This window comes from Struthio camelus, chromosome 1, assembly GCF_040807025.1.
Source record: "Struthio camelus isolate bStrCam1 chromosome 1, bStrCam1.hap1, whole genome shotgun sequence".
Taxonomy (NCBI): domain Eukaryota; kingdom Metazoa; phylum Chordata; class Aves; order Struthioniformes; family Struthionidae; genus Struthio; species Struthio camelus.
The window spans coordinates 37776154-37794132 of NC_090942.1; the positions used below are offsets into that span (position 1 = coordinate 37776154).

General features: G+C 36.1%; 1 protein-coding gene across 2 annotated transcripts in view; it reads left to right on the top strand.

Moving 5' to 3' along the window:
- USP15 (ubiquitin specific peptidase 15) overlaps nucleotides 1-17979 on the top strand; it is a 66028-nt gene that overhangs the window by 19867 nt on the left and 28182 nt on the right. For both annotated transcript variants that reach the window (XM_068934313.1, XM_068934321.1), the window contains exons 4-6: nucleotides 1792-1918; nucleotides 6945-7090; nucleotides 9784-9845. In XM_068934313.1, coding sequence (XP_068790414.1) covers nucleotides 1792-1918; nucleotides 6945-7090; nucleotides 9784-9845 — 335 coding nt within the window. The remainder of the gene's footprint in view (nucleotides 1-1791; nucleotides 1919-6944; nucleotides 7091-9783; nucleotides 9846-17979) is intronic.

Consider the following 17979-nt stretch of genomic DNA (forward strand, 5'->3'; position numbering starts at 1 on the left):
TGCCAGATTTAGCTGTAGAGGGAATTTTATGTCTTCAAGATTCATGTGGTCAGCCAGAAAAGAAGCTCAAGAACTGAAAACCGAATCATTCTTTTTTTTTAACGTTCTCTTTAACACAATAAAATATTTTTTAGAGACATCCCTGGAATGTCTTTTTTTTTTTCTCTAGTTCTATAAGAGCTGAAATCCATTAAGATGGCTCTCTTTCTTTAAAGCTATCTATTACTAACTTGTTACTGTTGTTCCCGAAGATGGATTTCACCAAACTGGATGTTCTTCTTTCTTCCTGGTAAAATACAGGTTCTGTAATTTTTCACTTTTGTTTTCCTCTCTATCAATTTAGGGGGAAGTGGAAGAAGAGAGAAGGGTAGTTAGAGTAGCTTGCCTTCTGCTTGGAAGGAACTAACTGGAGAAATACTTGGAATAACGAGTAGCCAGGTAGACAGGCATAGATTCAGTAGTCGTTAGTCTCTGCCAATATGAACGGTAGCTGTCACGTGAGATAATGTATTCCCATTTAGATAAGCTAATTTTTCTTTGTGATGCTTTTCTAATTTGTTCATTAATTTCTCTTGTCTTTTTAAATATTTTTCTGCAGTGGTCGGATAATGCTTTGCTTTCATCCCATTTGTTGCAGCAACTTTTTTTTTTTATGTGGAACCAAATTTTAAATTGATACATTGTTATATTTGATCTATGTCAAACAACATTATGATTTTAATAGCATATGAAAATACTAGTAGTATGATATCAGTTTCATTCTCAGACATGTCTTAACACCACTGCCCAGTTTTGTTTACAGCTGCTATTTTGTCATTACTCTAGTAGCTGAAAATCCCAGTAAGCTGCCCAAATTAATATGAATTTTAAATTAAAATATCGTGGTTGGCAGTCACTATAGATAAGGTGAGCTACTGATTAGCAGTAGACTCATTCACCATTTTTTATACCGTGGCATATGTATACAAGTTATATTTGTTCAGCCAATCTCTCCTAGCAAGTAGAGATTTTTTTTTTTTCCTTAAACGCCATATTTGTCAGATGTATCACATATCAGGCTGATGGCTATTTTCAGAGCAGTCTACATGACTAAGTACTGCAGTTACGCTTGGGAAGATCAAAGGGAAAAACATTTAAGAGGTGACCCTGAATATTTATTTTCTACATTTTACCTTTATAAAAAAAAAAAAATTTCCTGTGTACTTTACTGTTTTGTAATAGGTGTTTCAAAAATGAACGTATAATAAACAACTGTAACGAGTAGGTGAAATTATAATTAATATATTCAATGTCAGAACATAGCTGAAAGATCTGATTTGTCGGTATTTGTTTAAAAATCAGCAAATGCGATATCCAGAATGTTGTAGTTTGTTTTCGATAAGTATTCTTTAACTGTCATGTAAAAAGTAGCTCTTTGTGTTTTAAGGAAATAGCCTACACTGAATGTATTTTAAAACTATTTTAAAAACCCTGTATTTCTCTATCTTTTAATTAAGTATCTTATCTTTTGACTAAGTATGCACGTTTGATTTTTCACTGTGCTTAACACTTCTGAACAGCCTGGTGTCGTTTATACTCAAGTAAGATATAATCATGAGAAAACTTTACTTTTTACGTGACTATATTTGTAAACAGTTGTAGAAGTATTGTAGTTCTCATTTTTAGCATTTATTAAGTGTCTTAAGTTACCTGAACTTTAGTTTAGTTTCTTGAAGAACTCTTAAACATATTGCAAAGTGTGTATATTAAAATATATTTTGGACTGATACCTGATGCCAGTCTGTTTTTCAGGTCGTTGAACAGGGTATGTTTGTAAAGCACTGCAAAGTAGAAGTATATCTAACAGAATTAAAGCTTTGTGAAAATGGAAATATGAACAATGTTGTCACACGAAGATTTAGTAAAGCTGATACAATAGGTATGTACAGTTATTTTTAACACTATATGATTGTGTTGTATTTAAATGGTACTTGGTAGCAAGTTCTGAATAAATATGTCTCTAGGAAAATGATAGATGAGTATTGAAACCATTATGATGGATGGGACTAGTCTTATTTGGGTCAAAAGTAGAAATTGATCAATTTGGAATGTTTTGGGTTTTAATACACATGTTAAAAAGTTAACTTTGTTTTATTATTTAGGCATTTGTGTTAACTCTGGAGCTTGTGCTTTTCAGAGTGAACAGCTAGATGGTTTTTGTTATCTTTATTGGATTCCACAGCGGTTTTTTTTTCTTGGCTTCTGATGTGTAAGAAATGTAGTTTTGCATGTGTTTCCATTGATGCCTTTCATTAATCAACACTTTTAGACACTTAGAAAGGTATATTGGGAAACACGGGAATGAATTAAATTGATACGTTAATGACCAAAGGTGACCTATAAAGATAACTTTCTTTGGGCTGTGGAATGGCTTTACAGTAACTGAGTTCTGTTTTAAACTTCTACCTGATCTTTATTTGTAGTTATTTTGCTTGTCCTCTGAGCATTGTATATCAATTTTTTGAAACCATATTTTGAAAAAATGTATTTATCTTTGAAAACAACAGCACATGCAGATATTATGGATATATTTGTGTATCTGTATACGAGATAAGATCCTGTCAGCCACCTGTATTTGTGCAGTTAGTGTCGTTTTTTTATGCCAAAGGCATAAAATCAAGCCCAGCCATTACTCTGTTATTTGACAGTGATGTAGTCTTTTCAGTGTTTGCTTCTATTTACATTATGAGTAGTCACAATCATTCTTTGCTTAGTTCTTTGAAAATTATTTACTTAGAATTATTTTCCTTGTTTGTCTATTTAACTTAAAGATTAAACTCTAACGAGGTAAGCGTCTGCCTGTATTAGAATAAAAGCTTACAAATTAGGAAGTGTCCTTCAAACAAAGCTTCAGTGTTGTACGTTGGTTTATGTTTCTGGGGCCTCATTTAACTAAGGAAAAGGTACCTTATTCGATAAGCACACCTAGAAGCTTAGAAAAAACAATTCAGTGTTATCCTTCATGAGGACTGAATATAAGCTATTTTGCAGTCACACTGAATTAAATTGTTTTATCGGTATCACAGGTAATGGATATGTTACTGATATTTTCTTTCAGGGCATTTCAAAAATGACTATTTCTATGAAGGTATATTTGTTTTTTCTTAGCATAGAGAGAACTGTAATTATGACAAGATTCTCATACAGGGTAATAAGAAACAGTCAGGCTCACTGGCAGCTCTGTTGCAAGCATTGACCTTATTTGTTTTCCCGAGATGTGGGATGAGATGTTCTTGGAAGCCTTAAAAACATGCCCTTTCTGAAGCTGAATCATCTTACGCGCAGCAGCATGGTGGGCCATCCTAGAGAGGCCATCCAAGAGCGCTTGTGTCTTAGAAAAAGAGGTAGAAAAATTGAGAATGAATTCAAGGGTAAAAGAATAACTTATCCTTGCAGTTTTTCTGTTATGCTCCCCTAGTGAGACAGTGTTTTTTTTTTTTCTTCTGTCATTACCTTTAGTATATTTGAAGTAGTCCTGGAATTCATCAAATATAATAAGCATTTTTGCTATATATCAATAAAGAATATGCAAAGGGTGTCTTACAGGACCTTGTCTATTTCTCACCCTTGCTTGCATATGCCAGTGAGAAGGGGACGCATGTCACTATTTCGTTATGGTTGCAAAAGGCTTGCAGCACAAAACAGTCAGTATCAACCCCATTGAAGTGAGTGAGTATAAGGTACTAAGATCTTTTGAAGAAGTTTGAAAATTTCTACCTCTCATTGTAATTGTTTATGTTATTTGCTGCCCTATGGAGCTCTGGACAAGAGATTCCTTAATTCACATCCAAAGAGAAAGACCTGGAGACGCTTAAATAGTATATTCATCTGCCAGTCCTCCAGTGTGTGTTATTCCTGGGATTCCTTTGCTTTTCTGCCCAAGTAGAATTATTTAACTAAGCTAAGTTGTATGTGAATAAGGTAGTACAAGGTAGGAAAAAATTACTTATGGTAGACGAGCCTAATAATGAGTGCCTTTTTCTTGGGATTGTATTGGTTACATCTAGTTTGTTCTTTGGACCTTCTTGGAGATCTCCTGCAATTGAGGACTCTGACTTTGGAGTCAGTGCATATTAACTTTGAGGCTGATTGATGACTAAGCCTTTTTTCTTCTTCTTTTTCTTCTTTCTTTTCTGTTCTAAGAAGAGAATGAGCTAGACTTCAGGCAGCATTTCTGCATAGTTATTGTTGCTAATCCTAGAGAACTTGAGGGCTTCTGAGCGAAGGCGTGCTAATGATCTCTTCAGGAATCTTATTTATATGAATGTATGATTAAACTCAGTCACCACCTAATGCATAGGCCTTTTCTACCTTTATTTAAGGGTTTTATAAACCACAAAATGACAGAGAGACTGTCTGTAGCCTCTGCTATGGACAGATGGGAGTCAGGTTCTGTGATGCCGTAAAATAATTCCAAAACTGAGCTGATACACTTTTCAGAAGATTGCACCCATGGCTATGCATCTGATGGGCTTTTGGACTTTCACTAGTAAACAATCTTGGCAAATGGCTTTATAATGAGTCTTTTTCTGTTAACTTGCTGCAGAACAAAAGAAGGATGTTAAACCTGCTGCCCTTGAGGACACTTTGTTCTGGGATCTGTGACTACCCTTTCTTTTCCTTAGGAAGCCGAGATTACTTTTTCACAGTACATTTTAACATCTTCAGTTTCCTTCAAACAGTATTTGTGATGGCACTAGCCTTTAGGAGGCATAGTGTACTTGTATTAGGATCTGCTGAACTTCCCCAGCGTCTCCTCCAGGCTCTTCTATGTAGTTATGTAAAATAGTAGTTTAATCATGTAGGGCTTTGGGGGGAGCCATTTCATTTTTAAGGATTAGGATATGTCCTGTACAGGAACACATAACACTTAACTCTTGCAAACTGAACCTTCTCAAGTTTAAAAGTACTCTAGAATCCCTTTATAGGTGATGGAGTGAGAGGCATCTTCAGAGGGCAGTTCTTCCTGACTCTTGGACGTGATCGTAGTATTAATGGTCTCATACCTAGGGCATGTATATGCCATTGCTAGAGCAGAACCCATTACAATATGCCTCAGATCATACACGCTTCAATGTAATGTGTTCGTTTATACTTGAACAGGAGTGTTCATTTTGTATCATAAGCCAAAACTTCAGTGATACTTTCTTGAGAGGGTGGGAAGGGGTAGAGGATTATGTGTGCGTTGGTTGAGTTAGTATAAGTGTATTAAAGATACCTCAGTTTCACAGTCTCCAAGTAGCGTAGCGGCCAAGCAAAACATGCTCTTGCCAGAGACTTGAACGTATGTGTCTGTTGTGTAGTCATCTGATGGGACTAATACTTCCTGTCTCGTAACAGTTCTTACAGAAGATACGGGAGGTGTTACTTTAGTGCTTGTTACGAATGAGGACTGCAGTGGTCAAATGCTTAATGTATCATGGTATTAATAAGATAATGAAAAAATATATTTTGTAGAATTCATTTTTCTAGTGAAAGTGATTGACAAATTTGGAATATTTTGGAAGATTGTTGCTAGGTAAATTTATTCTTCTATTCAAGTATAATGATTTAAAGTGATTGATAATTGATGTAGACAGTACGTCATTTTTTTAAAAAATTCAAATTGGTCAGCAGCCTCTTGCCTTGTTCATAACACCTACCTTGCTACATATCATCTACGCATTTGCTTTCACGCTAAAACCATAAGTTAACTAGTATAAAGGGAACTGGCATTCAGTTGCCTACAAATACTATATTGGCCACTTGTGTCATGCATTTCGCAAGCCAACAGTTGGATTTTTACAAGCTACATCTAAGCTTTAGATCTTGTTTCGACTCTTTGTATTTGTTGTAGAGGTGTTAGAAGGAAAAATAAGTTTTAGGTAAAGGTGAGGCAGGAGGGGAATGCTAGAGGAGCTGAAAAACTGACATTTTTATCCTGAGACTTCTGGGGAGCATCTTCCAAAGAGTTTATATTGCCCCATTTTTATTGTGGTTTTCAGTGATCATGAGGAATACAACTTGTACAGTTTGTTTACTATAGTCTTTGTTTGTTGTCTGTGTTAGCTGTTATGAGAGTTGACGGTTGGACTCTATGAATGGACCAGTTAAAATCACCTAAGTAAAGTTACTGTGATGTAGCAGCGACTTTAGACATATTAGTTCAAATTAAAGAACGCTTTCATAAGCTTCACTTTTGCAGGAGGAGAATGGAGTTAATGATTAACTTCTTAAGTTCCACTTTTAGATGATAGTTATACTACCTCAAATTATGTAACGCTGAATATGTTTCTGGGGAGTAGAAGCTGTTAAACCTTTTTATGTTAACTCTTTCAGGGATCTCAGATCTTTCATGATCTTTTTTAAGTAATTGTATGTACTTCAGTTATACAGAGGAGTCTTTCTTTCCTGTGAGTGCGCAAATTAGAGTTTAGGCATATGTATTGTGGTGAATGATCGGTTTTCACACTTCTACTACCCCTAAGGGATTGATTTGGAGAGGGGAACAGAATTACTTGCCTTCCTTGCCCCCAGTTTTGCTGCCAGTCTCACTTCTAGTCATTGCCAACCATCTACCTTCCTGTGTTACCATATTCTTTGGGGAATGAGTAGGTGGATACCTGTGTAGATCCTTTCAGCTGTTATTTATGTACCTGTCTTTATTTGGTCTGCTTTGCCAGAGCAGTCTGGTGAAGGAGAATCAGGCAGGAATAAAATAGTCCTCTGATTGTTTCCATCTTCTTAAAGGCATGCCAACTAGCAAATTCCTGCTTTTCCTACCACATGATGTAGTTGCATATTTATTTTCACACGTTTATCAAGATTCTGAACGTAAGAAAAGAGTAGGTGATTCTTGTGCTTCGTTCAACCTCATGGTGTTTGTATACTGAAATGCTAAACTTGTTCTTTCTCTTCCAAAACAGATACAATTGAAAAAGAGATAAGAAAAATCTTCAATATTCCAGGTGAAAAAGAGACCAGACTGTGGAACAAATACATGAGTAATACTTTTGAACCATTGAATAAACCAGACAGTACCATACAAGACGCTGGTTTATACCAGGGACAGGTACTATGTAATATCATTTCTTTTTTTGTACACGTTAATTTCTTGCACGTGAAAACGTGACTGTCCTCAGTGAATTTTCCTTATTTTTAAATGAAGTTTACCGCCTGTCCTAATAGGTTGTGTCTGGGATACAGGATTTTATAAACAAATTCATCAAAATAAAGGTTATCTCTATATGCTTTTTCAGGATTAAAAATGAATTTCGTTCTCCTGGTGAATGTCACATTGCTGACAGGAGTTTGGTAAAACCTGAAATGTTGCTAGGATCTGGGATATGTTTCTATCCTGCAAACCAAGTTTTGAATAACTTTTTAGGTGCTCTAGAAGAAGAAATCCTTCTGCTCTGATTCCAGTGTCCAGATTTCAGAAAATAATTAAGAAAAATGGAAAAGGTTTCAGATAGACCTGTAGAGATTAAAGAGCTAGAAAACCTGCTTTACCATCATCTAAAAATATCTTCCTAAAAATGTCTTCCAAAAATTCTTCCCATAAAGACGTAAAAGTCTTTATGGGAAGATTTCTTGTAATTTTTTTAGCTTCTCAGATTAATATAGGAACAAATACTGGAAGTTAAAGCTATACAAATATAAATGGGAACTGACTGGATAATTTGAGGGGTGTCATTGTTAGAGTAACTTTTCTGATCGTTCTATTGATTCTGTATTATTTAGTCTTCAAATCCAGTTGGATATTTTTTCAATTGCCATGGCTTATGCAGTCCTGCTACAAATATGAATGGATGAAATCTGATGGCAATATTTGCAGGTGAAATTATATTAAAATATTTCCTATTGCCTTAAAATGCTTAACACTAACCTACCTGATGTAGTAATGATGCAGTGCTTTAGCTGCAAGGGATGGAAGGTAAAAAATCAGTGCGTCAAAATAACAGCTTGAAACACTGTGCCCTTTTAGCTTCATGCTGCTCACACTTAAATCCTAACACAGTTAATTTTCACAATGTGCAGGTCCTGCTGTAAGAGCACACGTCTTCCATGAGAGATTTGTGTCAAAGATATAACTTGTAAATTGCCTCTATCCCAGTGAAACATTAACTGTGAAGCATGCATGACCTGAAATTAGCCATAAAAAGATCTACAGGTAACATCTGTACTTGCAGCAAAACAAATATTATTCAAAACCACGGTTTCTGAAAACGCTAAATGTCATGGTATACCGTATCTGTTTGGGTCAGTTGCACTTGCTGACACACCAGAGGCAGTTGTTTTTCTTATTGAGCCTTCTTATCTAGTAATAGTTATTCTGGCTATCAGATTCTATCTAATCTAATAGTTCTTTTTTTACCACCTAATACCAAACTCTGTGTGTGATTGGTAAATAAAGTAATGTTTTGAAACTGAATTAATGTTCACAAGTTGGTTTCTGAAGTGAGCTTTTAAGGGTTCCGTTCAACTCTTAAGTTTAATTCTTCCTTTTAATTAGTAGTTTCGGAAGGCCAACGAAAGGAAGCTTTGGCTATCTTAGAGCACTTATGAGCGAAGATAGCAAACTACTCTTTTGCAGGTTTTTAGGTGGTCATAGTAGAAAACTGTTTTCAGATTTCTTGTGTTAGCGTGTGCAGAGTGAAATGTGATTTCATCTTCAGTGGCAGCACGATTTACGCATCAGGTTTTAAGCATTAGTACATGCGTGAATGGGTATGCCTTTATGTGTCTATACGCTGACACAATGTGACAAGGTTTGGCAGTTAGTTATAACCCTGAAATATGGATGTACAATTATGCAGAATGAGTTTCGTTTGAAACTAAGAGTTAGATTCTGCTTAAATTTTGGAGTCTAATTGCCATTCAGATGATCTAGGCTGTCCTGCCTAGCTTTCAAGCTGTCAATCCAGAAATGCATGAGCTTTTTGTAGGTCCTGTGTCATATCTGCCAGGCCAGGCCGGATACCTCAAATACCCCACGGCGTTTCAAATGGCACTTGATGCCTGTGTTTAGAACTGAGTGTTCCGTACTCCCATTTATACTTGTAACAACTTGAATTAAATGAATTTTGTTAGCCAACTGTCCTGCTGGGAAATAAATATTATATGAATGCTTTTGCAGAGAATACAGGAGTAACCAGATGGTACTATTTTAAAGATATCAAGGCAGCAAATATGTTCCATCAGTATAGCGTATGAGGCAAAATTCTGTCAGGAATGCCCCTTCCTTAACAGGGCTGTTGTATAGACATGCGATTCGTACAGGTTCATAGATTTGTTTCAACCCTGCAGTTCTTTTTCTAACTGATGTAGTGCTTTGTCCTCAAACTCTGAAAATATCTGTTATGAACTAAACTGAACAGACAATATAGTTTGTCTACCTTAGATGCTTAAATGGCATCCCAGCTGTAATGGTAACTTCAAATCTTAGTCTCTTTAACTGAATTCTTACTACATTCTTGACAGGTAAGGACTTGCCATTTTATCCGTGTGGAGTTAAAGCACAGAAATAATAAATGATTTTCCCAAAGTTACACAAACCTGGGGGAAAGAACTGGAGCAAGAGGAAATTCTTGTAATTGAATGGTGTATTCTTGAACCTCAGGGAACTGTGACTTAAACATCAGTCTTTTCTGTCTTGGTCATGTGTCGGCAAACCCATTAAAAACCCATTTAAAAAAAAAAAGGAACAGAATGCAATCTGTTGATATTTTTATTTCAGTTTTTTTATTTTGCTTTTTGTGGTAGGTACTGGTGATAGAACAGAAGAATGAGGATGGAACATGGCCAAGAGGTCCTTCAACTCCTAAGTAAGTTGTGAATTTGAGTCATGTTGCTTGATGTAGCTTAAATATTTTCACTTATTTTACGTTGAAAACAACTATTTTTTGCAAGTGATATTTTATCTTGAAAATCAACTTTTAAAAGTCTTAGCTGGAAACACGCAAAATACTCTATTAATACTAAACGTTGTAGAACATAATTTAAAATGATGGCTTTCTACGTATAAATTGCATAATTCTGTTGACTTCAGCCAGTGATATGCTTTGTTCCGTTTAAAAATAGAAAAAAATCCATGGTAGAAAACTATAAAACTTAGCTTATTTTAAATTATTGTTTTAAAGCATAATACGTTTGTTAGGAGAACATAGATATGTGTGTTTTATCAGTATTTTTATTAATATTCTCATAGATAGTTTATCGTTTTATGTCCAGAGAACAATATTTACACACAGACGTTTTTTTAAATTGCAGTCTGTATTACCAGGAGGTTACCTTTGTTCTTTGTTGGGGCTGTCCTCAGTTAAGAATATGATGTTATTTCTTTTCTGTTCTTTCTGCTGACGTTATCCGGAGCATCTTGATAGTGGCAAGCAAGTAGGAAATGCCTTATGTGGGGAAGTTTTTTGTTTGTTTTTTCATTTAATCGGCTAAACTTTTTTAAAAAATCCTTTCCGGAATTTAAATTGTGTTGTTCATTGTTTACATGTATTTTGAACAACAATTGAAACTAATTCCTGGTAGATTTATGACCTTATCTCCGCCTCACAAATAGTTAACTGTTTTTTTTTTCCTTTGTTATCTGGTTCTGAAGCATATTTTTCATTAAAAAGTTAAGTTCCTCTTATTTATTTTGACATCTGGAATTCATATAAATGAGGTTCACTGTAGTTTTAAAACATTTTCATATTATCATCTCTTATCCTTTGAAGGACAGAGATTCTTAATCTCTGGCATTTTATGTGCCAACACTTTCATTAGGAGCACCAGTTTATGTTAAGTTGCTTAGTGAAATCTGATTTGTCTAATTTAAGCTTTGTATGAACAGTATAACCTTCCTTAACAGGATGTTATTTCATGGAGAGAATGGAGAGCAGCAAAAAGAATGGGCTGCAGAATACTTGAAGTTTACTGTCTGGCCTTGGAGAGTATCTCCTTGAAATATAAATTTTGAGTCAAAATTTTAAAGGCATATTTGAAAGCTAATAGATAGTGAACGTCCTGATTCCTTTCGAAAGTTTTAGTAGGAAAATATTCTTGGTGATGGCACCTGTTTTTATTCTGCCAAATTTTCATTCCATTGTATGGAAGATATTCAGAAGTAGTATTTAAATTAAAGAATATCTCTTGGGGGGGGGAAAAAATGATTTTGGGAAAAGTAAAAGGTTAACTAAGAGTTCCACTACTGAAAGCTTATCTGGACAACAGCAAATGAGGACGAATGGTTCTGCAACTAAACCGAGGTATATTTTTTTGAGGTTTGGCAGCTATCAGAAACATAAATTGATTGGAAAAATGCAGATGCATTGTAGTAACAGAAGGTTCACAAAATTAAGTAGAAGAAACTATACCCTAGCAACAAGTTGTAACGGGGCCAGGTTTTTACATCTATTTAAAATTTTTATGAAACAGATGTAAATCTTTAAAATAAAAGTGTAAAATGCTTTTGAGTCTTGTGTGTCAGATGCATTAGTAGTAGCATTATTTTACTGGTAGTTTGTCATCACTAATAGTATACCCCCCAAACACCTTCCTACAGTCCTGTCTTTGGTCACACATACTGCACTAGTCCGTGCTGAGACTGGTTCTTTGTAGTATTTATTTTAGAAGAGTACATACTGTGAATTTTATTAATCCTTAGGCCTGGGACTGCAATGCCATGTTTAGAAAGATCAAAATATTGAATATTGGCAGATATGAAAGAATTATAATGCTTGAAACGGACAAGGTTGTCTCAGAACATCAGCTAAGCGTCTTATAGAATCACAGAATTGTTGAGGTTGGAAGGAACCTCTGGAGGTCCTCAAGTCTAACCTCCCCGCTCAAAGTGGGGTCACCTAGAGCAGGTTGCTCAGGGCCGTGTTCCGTTGGGTTTTGAATACCTCCAAAGATGGAGACTCTTTTGGGCAACCTGTTCCAGTGTTTGATCACTGTCACAGGGAAAAAAAAAATATACATATGTATTTTTTAAAAAACATATTTCAGCTTTGTTCCTTGCCTCTTGTCCTTTCACTAGGCACTGCTCAGAAGAGTCTAGCTCCGCCTTTTTTTAATTCCCACCCTTCAGGTGTTTATACACATTGATAAGGTCTCTCCGAGCCTTCTCTTCTCCAGGCTGAACAATCCCTGCTCTCTCAGCCTCTCCTTGTATGATGGATGCTTCAGTCATCTTTGTGGCCTGTTTCTGGACTAGCTGTAGTAACTCCATATCTCGCTTGTACTGGGGAGCCCAGAGCTGGACCCAGCACTCCGGATAAGGCCTCACCAGTGCTGAATAGCAGGGAAGGATCACCTTTCTCCACCTTCTGGCAACACTTATCCAAACGCAGCCTAGGATGCTGCTGGCCTTCTTTGCGACAAGGGTGCATTGTTGGCCCTCGTTCGACTTGTCCACCAGGACCCCCAGGTCCTCTCTTGCAAAGCTACTTTCCAGCTGGTCGGTCCCCAGCCTGTACTGGTGCAAGTGTTGTACCTACCGAGATGAAGGACTTTGTATTTCCGTTTGCTGAACTTCCTAAGATTCCTCTCTGCCCATATCTCCAGCCTTTCGAGGTCTCTCTGAATTGCAGCACAACCTATATGGTGTCAGTTGAAAAAGAGAAATAGCACGATGCTGTGTTTGTGATACTTTTCCCTGCCTCTTTCTTGATAGTTGAAGCAGAATAGTGATCTTGATATTGATTATGTCCTTTGGCAACTTTTTTCTCTTGCAAGCGTGGAATAGTGGCAGTTTTTAAGAGAAACATATTAAAGGTGTATTCATCTTTTATACAGCAAGAGAAGAACTTACTTATTTTGAAAATGGCCAAACTGAAGCCTCAGCTGAGGAGAGGAAGGAACATCTTGGAAAACGACAATTCCAATTATCTGATCTTCAGGACTGTTATGAAGCAGTATAAGTGAAAAGATTATTGGCATACCAAAACAACCTTCTTTTTTTTGTGAAGAAAATCAGAGGAAACAAGTTAAACTTTGAGATCAGTTTTATGTAGGACTAGAGACCCTGCTGTGCAACTGAAAATTTCAGCTCTATGTCCAAGCCTGTCAGTGCTTGAATTTCTTTTATGTTCACTGCTCTAAATTCTGAATTTACTTAATTTTGCAAGTAATTGCAGCATCCCCGTAAAACTCCCTCTTAAATCTACTCAGATCTGCTACTGTCTCACATCTTAACACCACTTAAAATGTCCTTTGTCTCGTAGTATCTGAATGTATGAGATGCGTTCTTAGAATGCATACGAGGTCAGTCTTTTGGCTTGGTATCTTGAGAATAGCTGGATTTTTGGCCCTCGGAGAGGTTCTGTTTATATCAGCTGTTTATAGTAGCTACCGGGATGTTTGTTGCTCAGGAAGTTTGGCTTCTGTGAAAGTGTTTCTAGGGACCTGATAGTGACTTCCCCTGGAATGTCTTTACTGTCATTGCTCCCAAAATAGATTTTATTTGGCATTGATAGGTGGTTCTGCAGAAGTAAACTGTATTATGCGAACTTTTCTGTGAATAGCTGTCTCATAAATGCCATATATGTGGCAAACTCATCCAAACATGGAGATCCCAATTGTTCTGGTAGCTTAGTTGCTCTGATCCCAATCCTTAAAATTTGCAATGTGAGTGCAGAGAACAGTTTTCATATCTGGATCCGTCTAGGGCTGATTATTCCACAGACAGAAAAGCAATTATTTGGATGTCTTAAGAGCATGTTTTCAACTAAGATGTCAAAAATCAAAGATTGTAGTTCAAATAACTTAAGCAGTTTTGCTAGTAAAGCTTAAGCAGTTTTACTTTCGAAGGTAAGTTCTTACCTGTTTATGTGCAAATGTAAAAGCAAGGTAAAGACACGTACAAAGAAGTTATTTATATTTTTTCCTTCTGATTTCAGAAAGAAGTTTGCTTTTGTAGAAAGCTAGGTTTAAAAAAAGTATTAAATCTGTTGGTTCATCATATTCTTCAGTAATACTTATTTGTTTTTAGTTTTTCGCCATATAAGAGTCTTTTTATTAATCTGTCCTACATCTGTGTATATCTTAATAAAAGTAATATATTTAATTCTGATTGGCTTGTTCCGTCTTTAGACATAGCTTTGGAGTAAATCATCCTAATAAAATAGCTAGCAAATTTTTGCACAATGCCAAAAACTGTAACAATTGTTGCCGTTTCCCTTTTGTAACAGAGAATAAACTGACTTTGTTTGACCATATAAGAATTTGAGACTAGACACATTCTTATTTTTTTTTCCTCCTTGGAATAATGAATGTTTTCTTATAGCATTTGTCACATGATTAAGTTTTTTATAAGAAAAAAATTTGATTCAGAACTGTATACCTTTTTATCTTAGAAAGTCGCTATTACTTGATCTGTTTTTATTTGCCGAGCTAGGTCCCTATGGCGTTTAAGTAAAGTATTATTTATGAATAAAAGATACCTTCATGCTCTTCCGAAAGGGTAACTGTGTATCTCTACTCAAACATTTAATGCTTGTTATCCTAAGCTTTTTAAGAAAAAAAGCATCCCTGGTACTTCAAAAGAAAAACTAAATTTGCTTACTGGAATGAAAGGTATTATTTTTCAGCAAGAGATTTAAAATTTGTTTTTCCTAAAGCAATTAATGTGCAGATAGGTGTGTTTTTCTACTTTCTTTGCTGTAAGAAAGATAATTGCAGAGAATAGAGCTGACAACTGGGGACTTAACCCTAGTGTCTTAAATCATAAAAGTGAGAGCTGGCAAAGCTTTCCTACCACTACCCAAAGAGTCAGCCTGTAGTTTGCTGATGCATAATTACTTCTTAGACTATGATAACCACGTGTCCGAGCCCACGTGCGTAAACATTGAATGTTCATAACGTACAGCAGAGATGTTTTTGTGTTAGCTTTAACAAACATGTTTGTTTGATATCAAATAACTCAGGGTTGATAAACCCCAACAAATGCATGCCCTGAGCATCAAAAAAATTTTGATTGCTGAATGTTAAGATACCAACCTTTCATTCTCCTCCCCACCCCCACCCCGCCACGCAAAGAGATATAAATAACTACTGATTTAGGTGTGGTGGATTTTTTGTTTTTGGGGGGTTTTTTGAGAACAGCCTACACCATAGTTGGGTAAACATACTAAAGCTAGCTTTAAAACAGCTAAATTGTGTATCAGCATAATTCTAACCACACCTTCATGGACCTTATCCCAGAAAAATACTCGTTCAGGACTCTCCTTTGTGCATATGCTATGCTGGATGAGTAAAAGAAAACTCAGCATAATCTGTAAGCATAAAGAATATGACAGAATGAAAGAGTAAAACAAAAAATTTACCTGAAATGTTGAAAATATAATCTAGGTAAAATATTAAACAGCTGGAAATCAAGGCGGAAATCAAGGAGGGAAAGATTTGTTCTCTGCTTGCAATGGTGTTGGTATGTTGTCTGTACTTACATATTGTCTGTGGATCGCTACTAGAGTTAAAATAGAGTAAATTAACCATAAAGTTAATGAGACAAAAGTTTAACTTCGTGCAATCTCACCAGGTTCACCAGAGTTTTTGATGATCGCTTAGTGCAATACACAAAAGTACATATTTCAAAGTTGTCTGTTACATAGTTCCTGATGTTGTTTTCCAGCTATGCTGAGAATTTGGTTTGCTGTCCTACTTCTCTTGCATATGAGAAACTAGGCCATTTAGTGTGTGGTGTGTGTGTGTGTGTTTTTTTTTTTTTTTACTGCCAGAGTTTCAAACTGATGGTTTTTGTCAAGTCAGTAGCTGTTCATTCATATGAGTGTGTGAAGTCATACACATTACTGCAAGTGATCAGGTATACCTGATGTCTTCCAAGAGTATTACTTATATCCAGAAAAGACTATAAGTTACTTTATTTGTTACGGGTGAAAGTATGGGCACAGTGCATGGATACGTAGGATAATGGACAGACTGTAAGTTAATGTCATGGCTTACCTTACAGTACCTCTTTTCTGTATACTCAGTCATCATGCTGCTATGTCCTTTACCTTCTTACCTTTTGCTTGCTGATTAGGCAAATGGTTTCATTTCGGACTAGCTTAAATTTCTTTGTGACTTTTTGTGGTAAACTCAGGACAGTATAATCAACTTTCATTTGCTGAAAAAAAAAAAAAAAAGGACAGGTTTTTCATCACCGTTGTCCTTTCTGGCCTTCCTCAATTGATCAGGATTTGTCTAGGACATGATATTCACAGAATAGCCTCCTCTGAAGGAATTTTTCAATAGCTGTGTGTGTATTCGGATATTTCTTTGTGTCGAGCATCAGATCTGGATTAGGCTTAAGTTAGGTATGTCCATGTCCCATGTTCAAGTGTGTCTAGCCACATGGATTACTGATAGTGAGAAATATGTGCCTAGCATCTGCACTGTAGCCTGTAATATTTTACATATATTAAAGCAATATTGAATCTTTTTTGCATTATAATTTACTATCCTACTCTACCGGCTGTTTTAAGAGAGGAAAGACAAGTAATTGTTTGCCCTAGACAATGCAGAGAGAGTCTTAACCTTGATCTTAACTGCAGTTCTTTTTATGCATTGGATTTTGGTTTCTCAAATCTTTGTGCCAGCTCTGAATTGGACTGAAAACTTGAATGAGCTAGGCAAAGAAGATATATCGTGGTGATATTATTTAATTTAGGACTTTCTCTAGAATAAGCCAATGATGTGAGTGAGAGTGTCTAGAACAAAAATCTTTGAAGCATAAGTAATTTCATGTTGTTCATTAGTTTGCCTCATTCTTCTGTATATTGTCTCAGAATTTTTGTTTAGAGATCTGCTCTAAACCAGATGAACTGCAGCTATCCAGTACACTACTGGTAGATTTGGGTTGGGGCAAAATTACAGATGTTTCTGTGTTGGTGCTGCAGGTTTTTTTTCCGTTAAGTATGTAACAATTTTTTTGGAGGGAGAATATACTTTGACTCTTACAGTTGTTTCAAATTATTAATACTGATGTAGCGATCTTCTTCTAGACTTAGTATACTAGACTTCTTATACTTCCAGTTATGAATTCAGCCTGTATGCTTTTTATATAGTGCCAGCCTCTTGCTGATGAAAGGAGTGTTGGTCAGTTATTAGCAATAAAGACAAGAAAAATGACTGCCAAATACAGTGTGGAAATCAAGTGTTCCCTGACACACAGCATTGTGCTGCAAGAATGTATACAGCTCGTTAGGTTGTATCCTGTTGTTCTTAGCCAAAAGCAGAATGTCTGAAGCAACAACATACGTTTTGTTGTGCCTTGTGAAGGTTTAAAAATTGTTCTAAGATGTATTGAAATAAAGGACAGCGTAAAACACGAAATCAAGCCAGAACTGTAGTGAAGAATGGGTTACAGTTGGGGGAGTGGGGGAGAGAAGCATGCAGTAATAGGTATACTTGATCTTCTTTCCCTCCTTTTCAGTGGTCCCTGGTTTAGGGGTTCATCTCGGTGAAGTAAAGCAGGGCTTTGAAAAGCTGCTGACTTTCTTAGCCTCTCTGTCTTCTACTTCTTTTTTTTTTTTTTCTTCCTTCAGCAGACTTTTCAGCCATGTACGCTTCTGAGTAGCTTTATTCCTCTCAGATGTTGCAGAGCCTCCGTTATTACAGGAGTAATGTGACATAATCACCCACTGACAGCAGTTTTTGTTATTATTTTTCTATTTTTTTTAGAAAAATTGTTAACTGGGATGGCAGCACCTAGATTTTTTTTTCCCTTATCTTTCTCTCTAATTTTGATAGTCATCTTCCATTGCTTACTTGATTGTAGGTGTTCAGGGGGAGCCATATGTGTATATCTACGAAGAGGTGCTTATAAACGTGGATGAACAGAATAAGCTATTTGTGAAATGCATTGGGTGGCTTGAAAGCCTGGTTAGAGAGAGTGGTAGACTGAGGTCATGATTACTATTGACAATGGGAGGTCAAGATTGCTTGGTAGTTGATACGTGGACATGG